At 42.9% G+C, this 20,000-nt stretch overlaps 1 protein-coding gene and 1 long non-coding RNA gene across 6 annotated transcripts in view; both read left to right on the forward strand.

Annotated features, from left to right (window-relative positions):
* Positions 1-12,148, forward strand: part of mef2ca (myocyte enhancer factor 2ca) — a 29,986-nt gene extending 17,838 nt beyond the window's left edge. For 3 of the 4 annotated variants that reach the window (XM_076986521.1, XM_076986522.1, XM_076986524.1), the window contains 7 exons: positions 5,607-5,747; positions 6,590-6,776; positions 7,530-7,577; positions 8,217-8,389; positions 9,241-9,370; positions 9,613-9,748; positions 10,843-12,148. In XM_076986521.1, coding sequence (XP_076842636.1) covers positions 5,607-5,747; positions 6,590-6,776; positions 7,530-7,577; positions 8,217-8,389; positions 9,241-9,370; positions 9,613-9,748; positions 10,843-11,224 — 1,197 coding nt within the window. In that variant the 3' untranslated portion in view covers positions 11,225-12,148. Of the gene's footprint in view, positions 1-5,606; positions 5,748-6,589; positions 6,777-7,529; positions 7,578-8,216; positions 8,390-9,240; positions 9,371-9,612; positions 9,753-10,842 lie in introns of those variants that run through there. The other variant, XM_076986525.1, reaches the window with a different exon arrangement.
* Positions 12,149-19,691: 7,543 nt separating this feature from the next.
* Positions 19,692-20,000, forward strand: part of LOC143487600 (uncharacterized) — a 23,607-nt gene continuing 23,298 nt past the window's right edge. The window contains exon 1 of one of the 2 annotated variants that reach the window (XR_013124307.1): positions 19,692-19,975. This is a non-coding gene — a long non-coding RNA (uncharacterized LOC143487600). The remainder of the gene's footprint in view (positions 19,976-20,000) is intronic. The other variant, XR_013124306.1, reaches the window with a different exon arrangement.

Here is a 20,000-nt window from a genome sequence, read left to right on the forward strand (position 1 = left end):
GTTTAACAGGCCATGAACGAAGGTGGTCCAAGCCTTCCCTGAGGGCGAGGTACCGACACTTAAAAAAAAAAAGGTCGAAGGATTGGAGTGAGGTCACCTGCTCAAGAGAGCACGGCATGCCGCTGACAGCGTCAGGTTTCCACAGGCCAGGATAATCCTGTTCCATTGATTAGTGTAATCTGAAAATGCTCCTTTTAATCTTTCAAACTGATGCCGTGCAACACTCTGAGCACACTCGGGACACCCAGGAGAGTGAGATACGGTGGGAAAGCGAAAGGTCTGTTAATTATTTCCGAAGGTCACAGTGTTAATGACTCCCGGCCCGACTAATAAGATTCCGAAAAGCCTCATTGCTTACGTGACGGCTGACCTCTTGTGTTTTGGCATGTTCTAGAAGCCTCTGTATGAGGCTGTGTCCAGGCTCTTTGAGTGGAGCTGTCAAAACGCCTACACGCCACGGAAAACCTCCCCTTCAGCGTTTGGCACACTGATATTATTTCAAATGAAGTGCTCTACCTGCTTAATGCCCTGGCTGCAGTTCAGGCACATTTGCCTCAAACTGTTTTCCTCTCTCATTATTTAGATCATTTCACTTCGTGTACTTGCATGCCAAGACATTCTTAAGCAGTGAGAAACTGCGATTATTTTCCTTTCCTATTATCCTTCCTAGTCCTCTCACAAGAAGACTCAACTGCTCGCGTGATGTAAAAAAATTTTTTTTTGTTTTTTTGCAACTAGTAGATGAGAAGGACTGCTCAAACTGGATTCAGTGTTTTAGTAGCATTCCTGCTGTTAGTGGTGGGTTCTTAATTTAATGGCGCAGAACATTAGATGGTCATTGGACTATTAGAGATGCAGGTTCGTTGAGCTGTTTATGTCATCGCGTTGTTGTCACAACAAACGTGATAGAGAACACACTGTCAATACGAAAGGCTGCTGTGTGAAGTAGTACTATAATAGTATATAAAATTATTATAGTTATAAAATGGCCTATGTTAAAAATTTGGTGTCATTCAGAAATGTATTGGTGAGAGAAAATGTAACATGTTTGGTGAAATGCTGCACTGGGTTTTCCAGGTATAATCTCATAAATAAAAGGACCACAGCAAACTTGTGTGATCGAGAAAGCGTTGGAAAAATAAACTGTAAAATATTACATGGCTGTGAAAACAGAGCAGAGCCACACAAAGTTGTGCTCAGCAAGAATTCCACCAAAGAGAGTCTCCTTTGTTTCCCTCCCCCCGTCTGCTTTTCTCAGGGGGTAGGAGGGTTACCGTGGGTTTACCACTGCACTTGGTAACAGCTTGTTGTATTTTGCGTTCTTGGCCAAGGACCCAAGGGTATTTCTAAGATGGAAGACTTCTTGAATTCTCCAGCCTACCCATTTCGCTCTTCCGTGCTTCGTCTTGGGCAGAGATTAACCGGACGTCTCACCGAGGCAGTACGAATGACGCGCAGATACTCAGCCTATGAGTCGAGCTGTCTCTTTCTCTCTCTCCGTCCCTTTGTGTGTGTGTGTGTTTTTTTTCCATATTCTCTCCCCTAGTAAATGCCTGAAAACCGGTAGTTTTCTAAAAATAGAAAGCGGCACAGCTAAGAATAGAACTGGCTTGCCGACGAGCCAAGGGGAAGAGGGAGGGAAAAGAGCGGAGCGGGAAAGTGGAGCCCCTCCCCCTCCGCCTCTTGGAGCTGATCAACGGACAGCTTAAATCAAACTTATTAGGACTTGTGGTTTTTTCACACCATCGACGGAGGAAATAAAAGCTTCTGTTGTCCGTGGGATCGTTCTCCTTCTTTCACGCCCTCATCTTTTCCAAGTTGTTTTTCTCTATTCATATCTACCATCTGCTCAGCTATGTAGCTGGAAAAAACTGCAGAGAAAGCCGAGTTGGCAGTCGCACGTTCACGTTTCAGTTATTGTTAAGAAAATGTGCTCCTGTTTTTCAGGTTGGTGCATTCATCGACCTATATGCCCCCCGCCCCCAACAACACCAATGAACAGTAGACAGGATTAATTAATACGTATATTATATGAGTCAGATCCTCCACAACTTAAAAATGAAGTCTATAAGCTTTGCTGTTTAATAAGTGTGTGAACAGCCCTGCAGGGTTGCCAACTTTGAACCTGGGGGAAGTGGCGAGTGTAAATTGTTGACGTATATATATAAAATGGACACAAATTAAGTATTATATCGCGATCGATCGATCGCCAGTGGTTGGCGCCAGAGCGAACTAGTAACTCATTGAATCATAGATTTGGATCAGAGGTAAATAAACTAGATTTTTTTTCGGCCTGAGAAATCGCAAGTTTGGCGTGAGAGCGTGTAAAACGGTCAAATGCGTGTGTCTCACGCTCAATGCGTGAGAGTTGGCAACCCTGAGCCCTGGCTATTAATGTGTCATGGCATCTTTTCTGCTGTGCTGTACTTGATAAGGTGTAGAAGTGCTACAACTCGTGATTGGTCAGATCCAGTCTGATGGGCCAGACAGTGAGCCACACTGATTTGAAAGGCCTGATCAGTAATGATTAAACATGAATATCCAAACTGTCCTCTCTGCTACAGAATCTCTAATGGGAAGACTAGAGACAGAGGCCTGACTACCCCGTCGAATGGTCTACAGAAACAAAACAGACGCCTCTCTTTTTCAGAGTGTGATATCTTACCGGAAGTCATTTGACATGGGTTCATAAAAATTCATAATGTGTGAATGAATGTGGGATTTACAGAACAGTTAAGAAATAGTTTGACAGCTGCATGAGACAAGCAGTGAAGTGGGCACAGGACATGAGGGTCATTTTCCACCAGCGGACAGTCAAGCCAGGGCCATGCAGGCTGTTCTCCGTGGGTGAGCTGAAAGCAATTTTTCGGGCTCCCTTCCATAGCCCTTTGGCTGGATTGGGTATTCACTGGGTGCGGTTTGAGAAGAGCCCTACTCTTGAGCCATGCACACTCATAATTGCATCCTCAAGTGCATTTAATACCGAACGTGTGGCACATGGTTTGTGGCTCTGGAAGAGGCCGCCTTTGATTTAGTATTACAGGGGACAAGGAGCATCAAAGTCTGGTGAATTACCCCGAAAAGCCCCCTGTGGTGGTGCAGGCACAGACATTGGCCAGCTGCTGTGGTCAGCATGGAAACGGAGCCATGGAGGTGGGCTGGGGCGTGGCCATGCGGCAGTCATGTGACACTCAGCAAGATGGGGGCCCCCGCCCATATGACTACATGACACTAACAGGATCCCGAGTCCGCGCTGGCCAGCCTCGGTGGTCCCTCCCACTCTGATCTGTTTCTGATGAAATTCAAGGCCAGATCCACTGCAGTGGCATTTAAGCCCCGCCCTCAACCCCCGTGCTTTGAGTATTCTGAGTTTGGTTTGGAGCTGACAGTACAGAATCTTTCTTGCATGTGTGTTTGAGAGCATGTTTTATTTGTCTTCCGGATACACGGTGGTCCAAGCTGCCTTGGGCTGAGAAAGGTCTCTCTTTCCATGTGGAATCACAGTGTGCTGGGGTGGAGTGCCGTCAGTCACTGTTGTGGGGTGTGACTCACAGTAGCCTCATTGGCTGTGGTCAGAATCACGACATGTTCCACATCAGCGAATGTGTCAGCGGCGCGTATAAGTGGTGGAATAAACTCTTCTAAACATCGTTTTTGACAAACGAGACAATGAAGTAGCATTCTCCTGAACTCCGTCTCGATGCGGTCTCATTTTGGTCTTGAAGTGAGCGTCTTAGATGTGGTCTGTCCTGCTGTGAAGGCCAGAACGCTATGCCTCCATATGTCTGCGTCTGTGTACTTGTACGTACACGCCTTTGTGCAGGCTTCTGCATGTGCGTGTACGTCTGTGCCTGTGTATGTCTGTGCCTGTGTACGTCTGTGCCTGTGTATGTCTGCGCGCTGTCATTCAGGCCACGAAGACTCTGGCGGCCGCCACTCTCGCAGTGTCCTTGTTAAAAGTGTCCCTTGATGCTCGGCGTGATGACGCTTGCTGTCAGACGGAGGTGTGGAGACCACCAGGCCTGCGTGTCGGCGGGGGCAGCAGCCGTCTGCGTGAGGTGTGGCAGGCATGCAGTCACTCAGCTGCCGGTGCAGAGACTCAGCTGTCCGTCCCCCCCCCTGAGCTCCACCACCTGCCAGCCCACATGCAGGACAGAACAGTGTTTCGCGGCTGAAGGTTACGGGCTAGCAGGCTATGTAGGACGCCGTGTCTACATGCTGACAGTCTGGGGGCTGTCTGTGCCAAGTGGGAGAGAGCTACAGAGCTGGTTTAATTAGGAGCAAGCCACCATGGAGTTGAGCCGACTGGGATTATAAGGAGGACCTGAAGGCTGCCTCTCTGTCTCTCTCTTCTTCATTTCTCAAAGCACTTCTGTTGTTTTTTTAGCTTATCAGTTCATGCTAATAAAATTTAGTACTAATAAAATGATTTCTATACTTTGTTAGTTTTGTTTTTAATTAAAATGTCTGACAAGGCTGTCTGACAAGCTCAGGAGACTCGGTGTATGCTGTATGAGTTACACGAGGCCTGATGTTGGATATGGGTTTTCTGCTCTGCTTGTCTTCGGTGAGTGATGAAGAAGGCTCGTGGCCTGAAACGTGTACTGCCCCCCTGCCAGCTGGGATGTTTAGTCTGTCGGTGTCGGGCCGGGAAGGGGGCAGCATTGCTAAAAGGAGAAGTGATGGAGTGGAGTTTGTGTTGTGGCTCCGGAGGCCTGTAGATGGCATGATGGTGGTGGGGTCCGTGTGTGCTCTAAGGCCCGGGGCAGGAGGGGCAATGAGGTGTAGGATTTCTGGAACACTGGGTGGCACCCAGGGGGCAAAAATAGCCTTCTACGGGCATCCCAGAGGTCCTGGGCTGTGATTGGCTGTCGTCAAGCACTCTGCCCCCTCAAGGCCAGTGAGTTTGAAAGGACAGGTGCAAAACCACTGACAGGTGGATGGGAATGTCTTGAATGAGTAAGATAGCTGTGAGCCCCCACAGAGGCCCCAGGCCACATGGAACGCTAAACCCTGCCGCGTGTTGCTTTCATTTGGACCTGTTGGGTGCATACAAAGAGCAGCCTCACTGACCCGCCTAGTGTGGACCTGGGCTGGTGTGTTCGTGTTTTATATGAAGTGGAAACTCTTTTAGCTGTTGAAGCATTTCAGTTGTTTTGTACAGCTCAGTCAAATTTTTGCATTTCATTCTGATTATTAAACCAAACCTTCTTGAATATCTCCATGGAATGCTTTGTTCTGTGGTTAATATTTTATTTTTAATACAGGGACAGTAATTTACGTACTATGAGACCAACACTCCACAAAAAAAGTAGTGTCTGATGTCTCTGGAGTCGGACGTTCAGTGTTTCACAAGCCCTTGTGTTGCACTCCAATGTAGCCCTCATGTGGTCAGACAGGGTATTGATGGTAATATGGTACCACATGCACATGCTCTGTAGGTTTTTTCCACCATTGCCTTCATACAGCGCTTACACATCTTACTTTCATTCTACAATCAGCTTTGTATTTGCATCCGAGTTGCATTTAAACATGTCCATTTACTAAAGTTAAGTTGTACTTTGCCGTTGTCCTTAATTCGGTGTTTTTGTGACTTCTTGTTCCAGACTCTGAGGAAGAAAGGTCTAAATGGTTGTGACAGCCCCGACATTGATGCGGACGACTCAGGCCACAGTCCAGAGTCGGAGGAAAAATACCGCAAAATCAACGAAGACATCGATCTCATGATCAGCAGGCAGAGATTGTGTGTATGTAGGCCACTCTCAGCACACCCTGCTGCTGTATCTACCTGATACGGTCTGCTTACATAGCGTACAGCATGCGTGCCAAGATGAAGTGAAAGATGTAAAATGTAAAATGTTTGATAACTTGGTTATATCTCAGAATATTTTTAGAATATGACCGTTTGTAAAGTTTAGGCACTCTGATATTAAAATGCCATCTAACGTGACATTGAAATAGTTTTTGGCTTTGACAATAGCCAATTCGCAGTTTGGGCTAACATGTGCGATGGCGAAGTGTTTCAGAAGGATGGTCCTTCAGTAGGGTGGTCCTTCAGTAGGTGGGTATTACAGTAGGGTGGTCCTTCAGTAGGTGGGTACTACAGTAGGGTGGTCCTTCAGTAGGTGGGTACTACAGTAGGGTGGTCCTTCAGTTAGGTGGTCCTTCAGTAGGGCGGTCCTTCAGTAGGTGGGTACTACAGTAGGGTGGTCCGTCAGTTGGGCGGTCCTTCAGTTGGGCGGTCCTTCAGTAGGTGGGTACTACAGTAGGGTGGTCCGTCAGTAGGGCGGTCCTTCAGTAGGGTGGTCCTTCAGTAGGGTGGTCCTTCAGTAGGGTGGTCCTTCAGTAGGGCGGTCCTTCAGTAGAGTGGTCCTTCAGTAGGGCAGTCCTTCAGTTAGGCAGTCCTTCAGTTGGGCGGTCCTTCAGTAGGTGGGTACTACAGTAGGGTAGTCCTTCAGTAGGGTGGTCCTTCAGTAGGGTGGTCCTTCAGTAGAGTGGTCCAGGCTGTATCGTAAAGTAAACATACTTTTTTTCCCCTTTTACAATTCTTATGCGCCCATTTTTTTAAACCCCTGTGACCTACGTGCAGACCATCCCTCCATCCAATTACGACATGCCAGTGTCCATCCCAGTGAGCAACCCCAACAGCCTGATCTACAGCCACCCAGGGGGCGCTCTGGGCAACCCCAACCTGCTGCCACTGGCTCATCCCTCCCTCCAGAGGAACAGCATGTCTCCTGGAGTCACCCACAGGCCCCCCAGTGCCGGAAACACAGGTGCGTACTCTGCTGTACCAATGGTTGTAATTACGCCAAACTACACGTCTGTGCAAGTGCGGTTTCATTTCATTCAGAATAGGGTGTCTATCTCTACTTGAGCCAACTATCAATCAATCAGTCAATAAAGCTGCCTGTTTTTTTTTCTTTTTCACCTCTGTTTAGATTTGGCTTGTGGTCTTTGTCTGGTAGACAGGAAGTGTGGTCGAATCATCAATCTACATTATTCCTTCCTTTTTGCTCTGGGTTGGTGTATATGTACAGGAGGCATGAGGGAGTGACAGAAAGAGACTGCCATGGCACATGTGTGGGGAGTTTAATCTCTTTGTGGCCTTGGTGTTATTGTCATAAAGATCTATTTTCTGCTCTGGTTGGAGACTCGGTGGACCCTGTCATTATGCTTGGTCCCGCTCTTACAATTTGCCTCGTATGACAGGAGTGAAACTAAATCCGAGTCTTGGCACAACCTGAGGTGCCATAAACCACACCGACTTTGAAAAGTTTTTCTTGGACGGTGGTATGCTATCCATAGGGCCAAGGAAGGGTTTGTGGGCAAGGATAGGCTTACTGCGGAAGGTGCTTTTTCACCATCCCCAGCAGATATAGCACGCGAGCGGCGAGCTAGAGACTCGGGTGCTGAATGACTCTGTCTGGATTTCTCAAATCAAAGGGGCAAAGCAGAAAGCAGGCAGCTGTCTACCAAGTGTGTTTCCATGTCAGTTTTGTTTAATGTCCACTGTGTCTTAACCTCAGGTGGCCTCATGGGTCCAGATCTAACCAGCAGCGTGGGCACCAGTGCTGGTAAGAACTAAATATATTTACCATACACGCATGTTTGCAGTCTCAGTATACCGACTGGGCTGAGTGTTCCTTTTCTTGGCTGGTTCCTCTCTGGATGTTTACTTAGCAGTGCTGTAGGATACTGCGGTAAAAGTCCTCAAACATTACATTTCCTGAATCTTTTGACATATAGTTTATTCAGCAAGCAGAACTTTGCAGTGTTATGGGTAAAGAAATTGAAGTGCAAAAAATGATAAAATGTAAAACAATGCTGTAAATTATTATTAAATAGTTTGCAAAGGAAGCTGGAGAAATAGCAACATGTAAGGCAGAAGGATGATATTTCGTAAAAGCACTGACTGTAATTCTTGCCACACGTGCAGTTTTGAAAGTAAAGAAAGCAGATTAACTTCACATCTAAAATCTAAAGTTATGGTTCATGAGTTGTTTAAAGATATCGTGCTAAGCATTAAATAACATGGGGGTTGGGGTGTCTCACCTCTGTCCTCTTGGACACAAGGAGATATCTCCCCTCAGTCTTCCTGTCCTCTTGGACACAAGGAGATATCTCCCCTCAGTCTTCCTGTCCTCTTGGACACAAGGAGATATCTCCCCTCGGCCTTCCTGGATAGATTTTGACCTTCTTTTTCTGACCCCAAGGAAATGGTTATGGGAACCACCGCAACTCCCCTGGTCTGCTGGCCTCTCCAGGGGGCATGAACAAGAGCATGCAGGAGAAGTCCCCCCCGCCCATGTCCATGTCCATGAGCAACCGCAAGCCTGACCTGCGGGTGCTGATCCCCCCGGGCTCCAAGAACACCATGCCCTCTATCGTAAGGAACCTCGCACGCTTTCCCACACAGGCTGATGGAACGGGCGTTCTGTGAAATATTGTCTTGAGTAGTGGCTCTTATCAAGAGCATTGGCTTAAGTCCTGTATGGAGGTGCTGTACAGTGGTCCTGTAACAACACCTGCACTAATGATAGTTCTTTTCCTTTAACTGCTGCCAGTCAGAGGATGTTGACATGCTATTGGTAAGTTGTAGAATAATTGGTAAATTGCCTGATTACACAGGTCTCAGACTCCCATAAAAGCACTGCACATAAAGCAGACATTTGAACTTCCTCTCTTACAAGTTTACCTCACAAACCTCACAAACAACACTGATGCCTTGACTTTAAAGTCACTGTCCACCAAAAATATACATGAACAGCGGATTTTACCTTCAAAGTTATGCATCCACCTAGTTAAGTGTTGAGGCTTTGGCGACATCTTTTTGCAGGATTTAGTTGGAGATAGTGTGGTTTAATGATGAGCTGTCATTATGATAGATTGTGTGATGGTAGGCTGCTTCATTTAAAGAAAAAACACTATTCATTTTAGTAGAATCAGCATTGATGTTCAGTAGGATGCCCAAAAAGCAGGAGGTGTCTGCTCCCCCCTGCATTCTAAAGCAGCCTCATTTTAACTCCTTTATTTCCAAGGAGATTGCTTTAGGTGTTCCCATAGTAACAATGAGACCTCTAAGGGGGTGGGAAGTGATAGATCTGGTACGTGATTGCACAGTAGAGAGATAATTAGTAGCTATTTGCATCCTGCGGTGTATTAGGCATTTAGGAAGGAGTGTCTGGGGTTCTATTTACATGCCTGTATCTTCACTTCTTTTTATGTGTTGCTCCACAGAACCAGAGAATAACCAACTCACAGTCTGCGCAGTCTTTGACCACCCCGGTGGTGTCTGTAGCAACCCCCACCCTGCCTGGCCAGGGCATGGGTGGATACCCTTCATCCATCTCTGCCTCATATGGTACAGGTGAGGGTGGAGTTTATACTGTCAACACTATTTACAAATATATTTTATACTATTAAACATCTGCAAAAAGCTATATAAATACAATGGGTAAAACGAGCAAGTGGCTAGATCTCGCCGACGGGCCCAACTAAGGCACCTGGCACTATCTGCAAATACTTCGTGTCACCACAAGAGGGCGCCATTGGGTAGAAACTAGTAGTGGGTACTCCATTAGAACGTCTTTGCTCCCTGTGTGTCTGCAGAGTATTCTCTCAGCAGTGCAGACCTGACCTCTCTGTCAGGGTTCAGCACCTCCAGCTCTCTCCACCTGGGCTCCATGACAGGCTGGCAACAACAGCATCTTCCCAACATGCAGCAGACAGCCCTCGGGCACCTGGGGTGAGCTCCACCTTCAGGCACACACCCTACCTGATGGAATGAAGCTTTTAAACTTATTAAAGATTATTACAAAAATTATTACAACAGTTTCAACAGGGTCTACAGTGTGGTTTATATTTTAGTTTTACCATCTCTGTAGATATTGACACTGATGATCCTCTTACTTAGATTAAACACTCCTTTATATGTTGAAAGCTCACATTAAAATAGATGATTTGAGAAAATGCTAAAACTAAAAGCGTATTACAGTACAACTAATCGTTGAAGTTTGCTCCCCCCCCCTCCCGACTGTGAGACGTTTCCCAGTTAAGCTGTAGTCTGGGTGTAGGGCATAGGACTCAAGCATGGGACTGGTCTCTTTTGGTTGCTACATCTAGGAGAAATGATTAAGAACTGTAAAATTTATAATGTAACAAACTGGTAGTTTGTGTGTGTGAGCCTGTGTGTGCGTGCGTGTGTGCACGTGTGTATGCGTGTGAGTGGTTGCATGATTAACCACCATGGGTGTGACAAGAATGCGGACTGGGTGTTGCATTCAGTTCAGCTGCCCCTCAAATTCGTGCTCCCTTTAAGAATCAGAATGTCACGAATGCCTGATCACTGAAAAGAAATCAGCCCAGGCGGTGAAAGGACGAGGTTCAGGGAAGGTGTTATAGTCGCCTTCGTCAAACCTGTCGTTATTAAAGAATATAAGAAGTATCAGCACTATGGTTTACAATATGATGGTACTAGTTTTCTAGGGTTACGGTGGAAAAAAAATATTGGTTTAATTTCATGAAATGTCAGTTGTGTTTATGATCTTGGCATTGCGTGACTAAATATAAGCACGGATGTTTTTGCATGACATTAGGAACATTTACTCATGTCTCTAATGACATGTTTCATTTTACTGACTAGAAATGTGTATTATTACTCAATTATTGAATAAATGATGCAGACAGCTTTAGAAGAAAAGCAAATAATTTCAGAGTACACATTCGAAAAGTGGTGGCGACAAAATCTGGCATTTCAGAAAGCGATGTGACGCATCCCTAGAATCCCCAATGGACATATAACTCGTGTCTGTGGTCACCAACCCTCCTTTCCTTCCGCAGAAACTGCAGTAGCGGTCAGTTGTGCCCAAGCGCCACTCTCTCGCTGCCCTCGGCTCAGAGCCTGCACATCAAGTCCGAGCCTGTTTCTCCTCCTCGAGACCGGACTGGGAGTGGCCCCGGGGGCTACGGCCAGCCTCTCAATCCTCCCCCCCAGCAGCAAGTCCCGCCTCCTGCCCCGCCCCAGCAGGCCCTGCTACGGCAGGACCGCTCGCCCGGCGACAGCCTGAGCAGCTGTGGAAGCTCGTATGAGGGCAGCGAGCGTGACGACCAGCGCACCGCCGACTTCCACTCGCCGCTGGGACTGCTGCGGCCGCCCTCGCACGAGGAGCGCGAGAGCCCTTCTGTGAAACGCGTGCGCCTGACCGAGGGCTGGGCCTCGTGATCGCACGTGCTCACGGAGGCCGCTGCCAGCCCTTGAGAAGGGCTTTTCTATTGTGGAGATTTCACTTTTAGTATTATTTTTCTTGAGTGTGAGTGCTACATAAAGTATTAAAGTGGTATATGAAACACAGGAGGGCATTTTTGAGTGGGGTGGGGTTGGGTGGGGGGGCATGCATTGCTTGTGCTGTGTGTGGGGTAAAGTAAGTATAGACACACACACACACACACACACACACACATGTGTGTTTGTATTTATACAAGCATACAGGACAAAAGAGTTTTCTGGTACTCCTGTTTGGTAAAAGCTAAATTTTTAGTTCAGTAATATATTATACATAATTAAACTATTAAAGCACGCATTGATGTGACTCAGGGCTTAGAATTGTACAAATAATATTCATGTACAGACCGGGGCCGGGCAACTCACATATCAATGCTCAGTAGTGTTCAATACGTGTTGTCACGGATATTGTTGTGTTGCAGGTTCAACCTATTTATGTAAATAGAAGGTTTTGGGTTTGGGGTAAATAACCTGCCAGGATTTGCAGAATTATTTACACAGAGGGAGACAGATAATCACACAACCGTGAAGGACTAGATCCTCAGTACCCAGGGCAAAGGACCTTAATCAGTTTTAAGTAATAGGAAAAAAATCACTTTATTATAAAACTATTGTAAATGTTGTCGATATTTAGTTCAAAGGGCCATATTAACAACGTAAAAGTACTCTGGGTTATGTATTGCCTCTCCCCGGTGGAAAAGATGTACAATACATTTTGCTTATATTTTCATAAAAATGCAGAGCATTTGTTGCAACCTGTTGACCACATGAGCCAGAATGTGATTTTAAGCTTTGCCAATGTTGAACAAAGAGGTAAAGCCATATGTGCTCCAATAATAAAGCCATATAAACAATTTAACAAAGGGTTCTTGGGGTTTTCTTTATGTTGTTAAGTTTATTGTTTGTGGTGCCTTGTGCATCTGTATGTAATACACAGTCCCTCAATTATTGAAGCATCTGTGTATATATATACAGCAGGACACTGTTTGCGTGGTAGTGTGTACCATGGTAGTATGTTTCCATGGTAGTATGTTTCCATGGTAGTATGTTTCCATGGTACTGCGTTTCCATGGTAGAATTCCAGTGTTGTTAGCCACACATTTTCCACATTAGCAGTATCTGCTCCAGACGCTTCCTAGTTTTTGCGCAATACAAAGACAGATCATGAACATTTATATTTATCTGAATTCCTTTACGTACTAGGCCTAAATCTACATTATTGAGTTATGTAATTCAGTCATCTCCAGGAATTTACATATGTGTGGTGTCGATGTAAGTTCAGAGTGGTGGGATGTTGAAAATAACTGCAGCCAAACATTTTCAAGGTATTGGAGTTTTTTCTTGCCACTGTCGCGGCTTGCTCATTAGGGACCTGGACTCATACGATTGTAAAGCTGCTTTGTGACAACATGTGTTGTGAAAAGCGCTATATAAATAAATTTGACTTTGACATTGGAAATGAATATGTAAACAGAATTGACAGTAAATAATCACGAAAACCTTTTAAGTAAATGAATTGGTTTACAGCTAACCCAAATTGTCCTCAAGGAAAAATCTGCTTCAGATGCAGTAACGTCCCTAACTAATAAAAAATGTAGCTATGCCTTTTATTAGTTCGCCCGCGAATAAATGGCAAAAATGTTGCATTCGACCATAGAGCGGGTTTTCAGTCACTTATACCTTTCCTTTATATGTTTGTCTCATTGGGCATGGGCTATATTTTACCACTAGATGTCGCCATCATCAGGCAACACGCCGTGGATTGACTGTTATTATGGAGTTATGTATAACTAGATAAACAATGGTTATTTAATTGAAAATGTTTGTTTCACTGTCTGCAAAAAAATATCAAGTAGAGTAGCAAACGGTTAACCGACTGCCGTAGAAATAGGGTTACTACATATAATTTAGGCCTTCATAAAAGAAAAAGGTGCCTACGAATAAACAAACAAATCGGAAGCTGTGATAACGTTACAAACTTCAATCTTGGAAATTTTTGGTTCATTGAATAATTCAGTTCCTGCCATAGAAGGGTTGGAGTCAGCACCTTTACTACCATGTACTACTTTATAGGCTGACATTATATGCAATCCGTATTACTTATCTTCTGAAATGTATTAGCAAACGAGCTGTATAGACGCTTTAACGATGAAGCTGTAAGCATCGCATAAACATCGTAAATACCGCTTAAAAGCGTTAGGTGACGAACGTCTTTCAGAAAGCAGATGGACGTCATTTGAGCATCAGGTAACGACGTCTATGCGACGTCAGTGAGCAAACGACCTGCCGCAGATGCTTTAACGACATAACTGTGAGCATCGCATAAACGTTTTGCCGACGTAGCTGTGCTGTGAGGAGTGTTTTTCGTAACTCTTCGTAACCATCGTTGTACTTAAACTTGTTCTTAACCTAAAAGTACTCTGACCCGTTCGTAACTAACTTAACTCGAAGCTCACGTGCAGCTACCTCCAATAACACCACGCGCTGGTTCTAAGCACGGCATTAACGTATTTGCTAATATAAAAGCATGAAGTCATTGAAATTAATATTTATTCTCAAAACGCAAGTGCATCTCTTATAGGCCTACTATATCTAATTCCAACAAAAAGCAACGCTACTAACTTGACTTATAAATTTAGTATGTTTCTAGAATTAAACAACTTCGGTTGTATGTGTCATGGTTTAGTAGTGTCACAACAACCTATTATGGAGGTATTTTAGTTCAAATCTGAGCAAATATATACTGTTTTATTTTATCCCAGGATTTAAGTAATTTTCCAGTGTAGTAGTAGTAGTATTAAATGAGTAAATGTCTAATAAATAAAAATCTAATAAATGTAAAGAAATGCTACAGTTAGCCCAATAAGCTTGACATGACATAACCAATCAATGGTCTGATTAATCATTTACATATATAGTAACTTTGAGTAAGGCCTGACTGGAGTGGCCCACCCCACTGGTGGATTTCTGCAGACTCCTGCGTTTCCCATGAGCAAAGATGCTGTATCCCAATGTACTGGTATTGTAGTTGCAGTGGATGGTAGGATGACACCCATATACATTCAGAGTCTCTTGAGCCCTAAAGGCATCATAGGAATTGCTTGAGGGGAAGAAGTGAGGGAAACTATTTACACTACTCTAGTACCCCCAGTGAAAAAGTTGAAATGAAACATACATGACTGCATAAAGACTGAATGACGATGTTGACTGTGCAAGTCTTGTGCAACCAAATCCTCTTTATGGTTCATTGTTACCAAGTAACCAAGTGAGAGTACTCATGACTCCTTAATCTGGATTAACGGGTTGGTGCCTGTGCTGGTGGATATACAGTGGTGCTACTTGAAAGTTTGTGAACCACCATAAAAATAATCTTACAAAATGAACATCCAAATCTGAATTTCTAAAGCAGACCTTCTAAATTAGGGACAAAGAAAACATATACATTTTCATTAGTTATTCAGCAAAAATAATTTCTCTCTCCAAAAACTGAAAATCCACCAGCACCACTCTTGGTCAGTAGCTTGTGGCACCTCGTTTTGCAGCCATTACTTCAACCATAATATCTTCTGGAACCACAAACGAGTGTCTCACATCTGAATTTTGGGACTTTTGCCCACTCCTCCTTGCAAAACTCCACCAGTTGAGAGAGGTTGTGGAGACATCTGGCATGTACCGCCCATTTCAGATCTTACAGCATTTCTAGGATTGAGGTCTGGACTTTGACTGGGCCAAGTGAATATAGTGCAAATCTTCTTTCTTTGAAGACATTCCTTGGTAGCTTTGCAGGAATGCTTTGGGTTGTTGAATTTGTTGATAGGCATTGGAATTGCTGGTTCCCTCACTGTAAACCCGGATTTTATCTACTCACTGTTTAATTTTAATGTACATAAATATTTAAGTTTTATTGCATTACTATCAAATCTAAGTATATTGTACTCATATTTGCACACACTGAAATTTACTAATAATTTTAAGTTTAATGAACTGAAAATTAAATGTTTTCAACTGATCAACTTAAAAACTTTATTGTTGAACACTTTTCCGCCATTTTGTTAGCTTGCTGTTTGTAGTCAGGTCAGGCAGACACATATAGCCAAAACACAAGTCCGAGTTGCAGTTTGTTTTAACCAATGCTGCCGATTTTTTAACCTGCTGCGTTTTATTTGGTAGCCTAGGCTGTTTACGAGCTGTGTTTTCTTTTAATATTAACCTTATTTGTTGACGGATATTCTCACGGCTTTTGCAACAAGTGAACCATATAGAATTGTGGTGATGGACAACTTGGCCAATCTACCCCAGGCCGTCTGTCTTCTTTTCAGCCTCATCTATGCCCTTCACCTGGACTACCCTAAGGACATGAAAAACACTTTCTGCTTCATGCAGCAAGTAATGCTCAAAATTGGTAGTCGTGAACTGCCACCCAAACTTCAGACTTTAAAAAATCAGCTTGTAGTGTGAAACTACATGTTTCTGTCTTTGTTTTTGCTCGTGTGTGCTGTTTGTGGTGTCCACATTATGGCCTATAATTCATGTTCTCTTTTACTTACTAGTCAGAATGTCTTTAGTACCAGCAGTAGTTTAGAGAAGTCATTTTCTCAGTGTCTAAGTAGTGGTTAATGTAAATTACTGTAATGTATAAGTAATTTTAAGTAAATACTACTGAACAGAAATAAGACTTTATAAGAAATAAGTATTTTGTCTTTCGTTTTCACTAAATATTTGTAATCAAAGTAAAAAAGAAAATAAAATATAAATCAATATTTTATTTCTTGAACTGAAGATACTAAGTAGTCAGTCATAGCCTGGTGGTTAGGGAATTGGTCTTGTGACCGGAGGGTCGTGGGTTCGGTTCCCAGACCTGAAGCCATGACTGAGGTGCCCCTGAGCAAGGCCCTTAACCCTCAATTGCTCAACCCTCACTTAGATAAAAATGTAAGTCGCTCTGGATAAGGGTGTCTGCCAAATGCTGTAAATGTAAGTAGAATTAATGGGTAAAGCGATTAGGATAACAAGTACAGAAAAGTTAAATCATTGTACCCTTGATGCAAACCAACTTTATGTTTTAAGTAATACCAACTTAAGTTTCTATTGTACATTACTTAAATTTTTAAGGCAACCGGTTTACTCATATTTTTAAGTAAACTCAACTTATCTGGGCTTACAGTGAATATGGAATCGTCCAGGTCCAGAGGCAGAAAAGCAGAACCAGACCTTCACATCATTTACACCAAACATAGTGCCTGATTGTGGCCAAATAATCAATTTTGGCCTAATCTGTCTAGAGACTGGACTTCAAGAAAGCCTCTGGATTGTTCAAGCGCTCTCTGGCAAAGTTTAAATTTGCAACTTTGTTCATTCTTGAGAGCAGATGCTTCATTCTAGCAACTCTCCCATGAAGGCCAAGTCTTTTGATTTTTTCATCTGATTGTACAGGTATATATATTTATCCTGAGTACTGGCAGAGAAGGCTGCAACTTTCTGGATGAGATGTGTGGGTTGACATTTACCTGAATTCTGCCCAATGGAGGATGGGTTCCCTTTTGAGTCTTGGTCTTCCCAAGGTTTCTTCCTAATCCCTGCCTATAGGAGTTTTTCCTTGTCAATGTTGCCCCTGGCTTGCTCACTGGGGATCTGGACCCATGCGATTATAAAGCTGCTTTGTGACAACATGTGTTGTAAAAAGCGCTATATAAATAAGTTTGACTTTGACTTTGAATGACTTTGAATAATTTTGTGGTGCTTGTTAGGCAGACTTGTGGTGATGCTGAGTGCCCTCCATTTGTAAATGATTAGTCTTCCAGTGGATGGATGGAGCTGGGATCTTTTGTCAACGTTCTTGTAGCTTTCCCCATGAGGTGCTGTCACCACTTTCTTCCTAATGTTCTTGGATGTATCCTCTCAACATTGTTGATCCGTGTGCTTTTTGCCTTGGCACAGTGGTTTGGTTGGTTTGCTCTCGCTTTTAATCGAGATTTAGGCCCTAAAAATCTTTTCCCAATGATCTCTCATTTGATTGGTCTGCTTAATTGATTACTTGAGCACTCACATGTGTCACCTGCATCTTTTACCTAATTGACTTCACCAATGCATCTGTGGTTAATTTACTTTTGCACATTATCTGACTCCATGTTTCATGTAGTCTGCTGGCAACTCACACATTTCCCTCAAAACTAGTAAATGGAATTGATGAAGGAGTTCACAAACGTTCAAGCAGCACTGGGCTACATAATGGGTAGTAGTAGGTATCCACTCTGAAGCTATTTTCTTACTCCTGTATTTAATGGCAAATGATTATAAATGTTTTTGCCAATATATACACTTGAAATATTTATTTGGGATAGTCACATGTGTCTGTTGTATATATATATTATAAACATAATCTAGACTCCAAAGCATTCATTGGGGTACAAGTTTTACTTTCATTCACCACGTGAAACGTAAATAATGAAATGCAACAATAACTAATAAATAATGAAATGCAACAATAACTAATAAAGATATGTCTGTAGGTTTGTGTTTTTATCTCCTACACTATGTCTGTAGGTTCGTGTTTTTATCTCCTACACTATGTCTGTAGGTTTGTGTTTTTATCTCCTACACTATGTCTGTAGGTTTTGAAAAAAAATGATGCGATTTGCCCCTGCCGTACTGATGCATGCAACGTTAGTGTTAGATATGGTGCGATGGATAATAATTGAAAGTGTAATGTAATTACTTATTACTTATTAGTTTTTTCTTAATTATTTTCGTAACTATATTTTTTATGGTATAATACTGAAAAAGTATGTGCCTCGGTGAACAATTGGCGGAGCTTTTGCAGCGCAGATGCAGAGGCGGAGTCAATAAATAACTACTTAGAACTCTTCGACAATTTGGAGACTAAGATGTTTTTTGGGAAACACATTTGGCGTTCTTAAAGTTATTCGTTGATGTTCGTAAATCTCTTCGATCATTCCTTATCGGGAAACGCACCCCTGCTCTGTAAGTATTTAAGACACGAGGATAGGCATAAGAGGATAGTGTGTGGGTGGGTGGATTTTATAAATTCTCCCTACAATAGAGTAGTTCATTTGAACAAAGTCGAGTATTAAATCGGTCTGTGTTGAATTGAAACAAATGATTAAAATTCATTCGTCATGCCGCTAGTATCCTGTAATGGACAATATCTGTCAGAATGTTCTTAATAATACTACGTTTGACTTTCCCCCCTTTCCATCATTTAACACTATAAATACAGGGTTCTTATTTATATTATTAAAAAACCTACGTGTTACTACCAAGCGACTATAATTATTTGCAATTGCAAAAAAAGGCAGAAATTTATTTTCTTCTATCAGTGACACGTAAAAGGTTGTAGAGCACAAGATTTGCTCCGGCTGTCTTTGTGGAAAGAGCAGGTCGTGCACTAAAGGCCCACGTGCAGCGAGAGCACTACACAACACGAGATTAAGGGTGTGAGGTGAGATCTGTATTAAACTTATGAGGTATGAGGAAAAGTTGATGAATTTTTGAAATTATATATATATATATATATATATATATATATATATATATATATATATATATATATATATATATATATATATATATATATATATATAACAAAATGTATAAAATGAGGTGATCTGTCTGATTTAAATACGTGTGCGTCAAAGCACATGCTATAAAAATACGTTTGGTAACCTTAAAAAACAAAACAAAACAACAATAACATAAAAAGGCCCGGTGAACATCCAAACGGCTTTGATGTTATCGTTTGCCGTTCATTAATAACCGCGTGTATCTAAATATGGCTGCACTTAGCAAATAAGAATGCGTCACTAAACGTGACCTCATTTTCTGCCGGGTCTACAATCCGGACAGAGAAATATTACAAATAACCACAGCTCCATACAGATTAGTCTTTATTTATGATGTGATGAGTAAAGTTATAGCATACAAGCATTGGGTAATAATAGATTAAATAAATGGCATTGTAAAAGGCATAATAGATCATCCTGTTTTAAAATGCGCTTTTTGCTGTCTGAAGGTACTACTGGGCCAGTAACACTACGAGAAATACTATAGGAGAGTAACATTTTGGTACCATGGACAGGGCACGATCTCGATTAAGTCGTGTTTCTTGTAGACCGAGAACGGTCGTATACGTCGAGTAAGATTACTATCAAGAAGGACAATATTAGCACATATTTTATTATAAGGGTATGTGTATGCCCGATGAAGGTTTACACACACAAGCACTACACTGACGCCAAGTACGCACGCGCGCGCGCGTACACACATACACACACACACACACACACACACACACACACACACACACACACACACACACACACACATACACACACACACACACACACACACACACACACACACACACACACACACACACACACACACACCGCATACTAGCAAGGCTTGCTCTGTACTTCACTTTCCCATTTGCCACCGTTACGTGATGAAGTTTGATCCTCTCGCAGCATCTCGTCCTGTATCACGCATATTGCTGGAATACGTTTATTACAAAACACAGAGACAAGAATTTCATTTGCAAAATTCTCATGTCGCCTAAGACGGATTCTATAGAACTGGAAGAAGAATCTTGAGTTCGTTTATTAAATTTCGTGGATGATTCTCGATTTGATGTCCAGCGCCATGGGATGGGAAAAGCACACAGTAATTCACCATGTAAGTCAACTAGCTTAACCAGTTA

Source organism: Brachyhypopomus gauderio, unplaced genomic scaffold (assembly GCF_052324685.1).
Source record: "Brachyhypopomus gauderio isolate BG-103 unplaced genomic scaffold, BGAUD_0.2 sc47, whole genome shotgun sequence".
Lineage (NCBI taxonomy): Eukaryota > Metazoa > Chordata > Actinopteri > Gymnotiformes > Hypopomidae > Brachyhypopomus > Brachyhypopomus gauderio.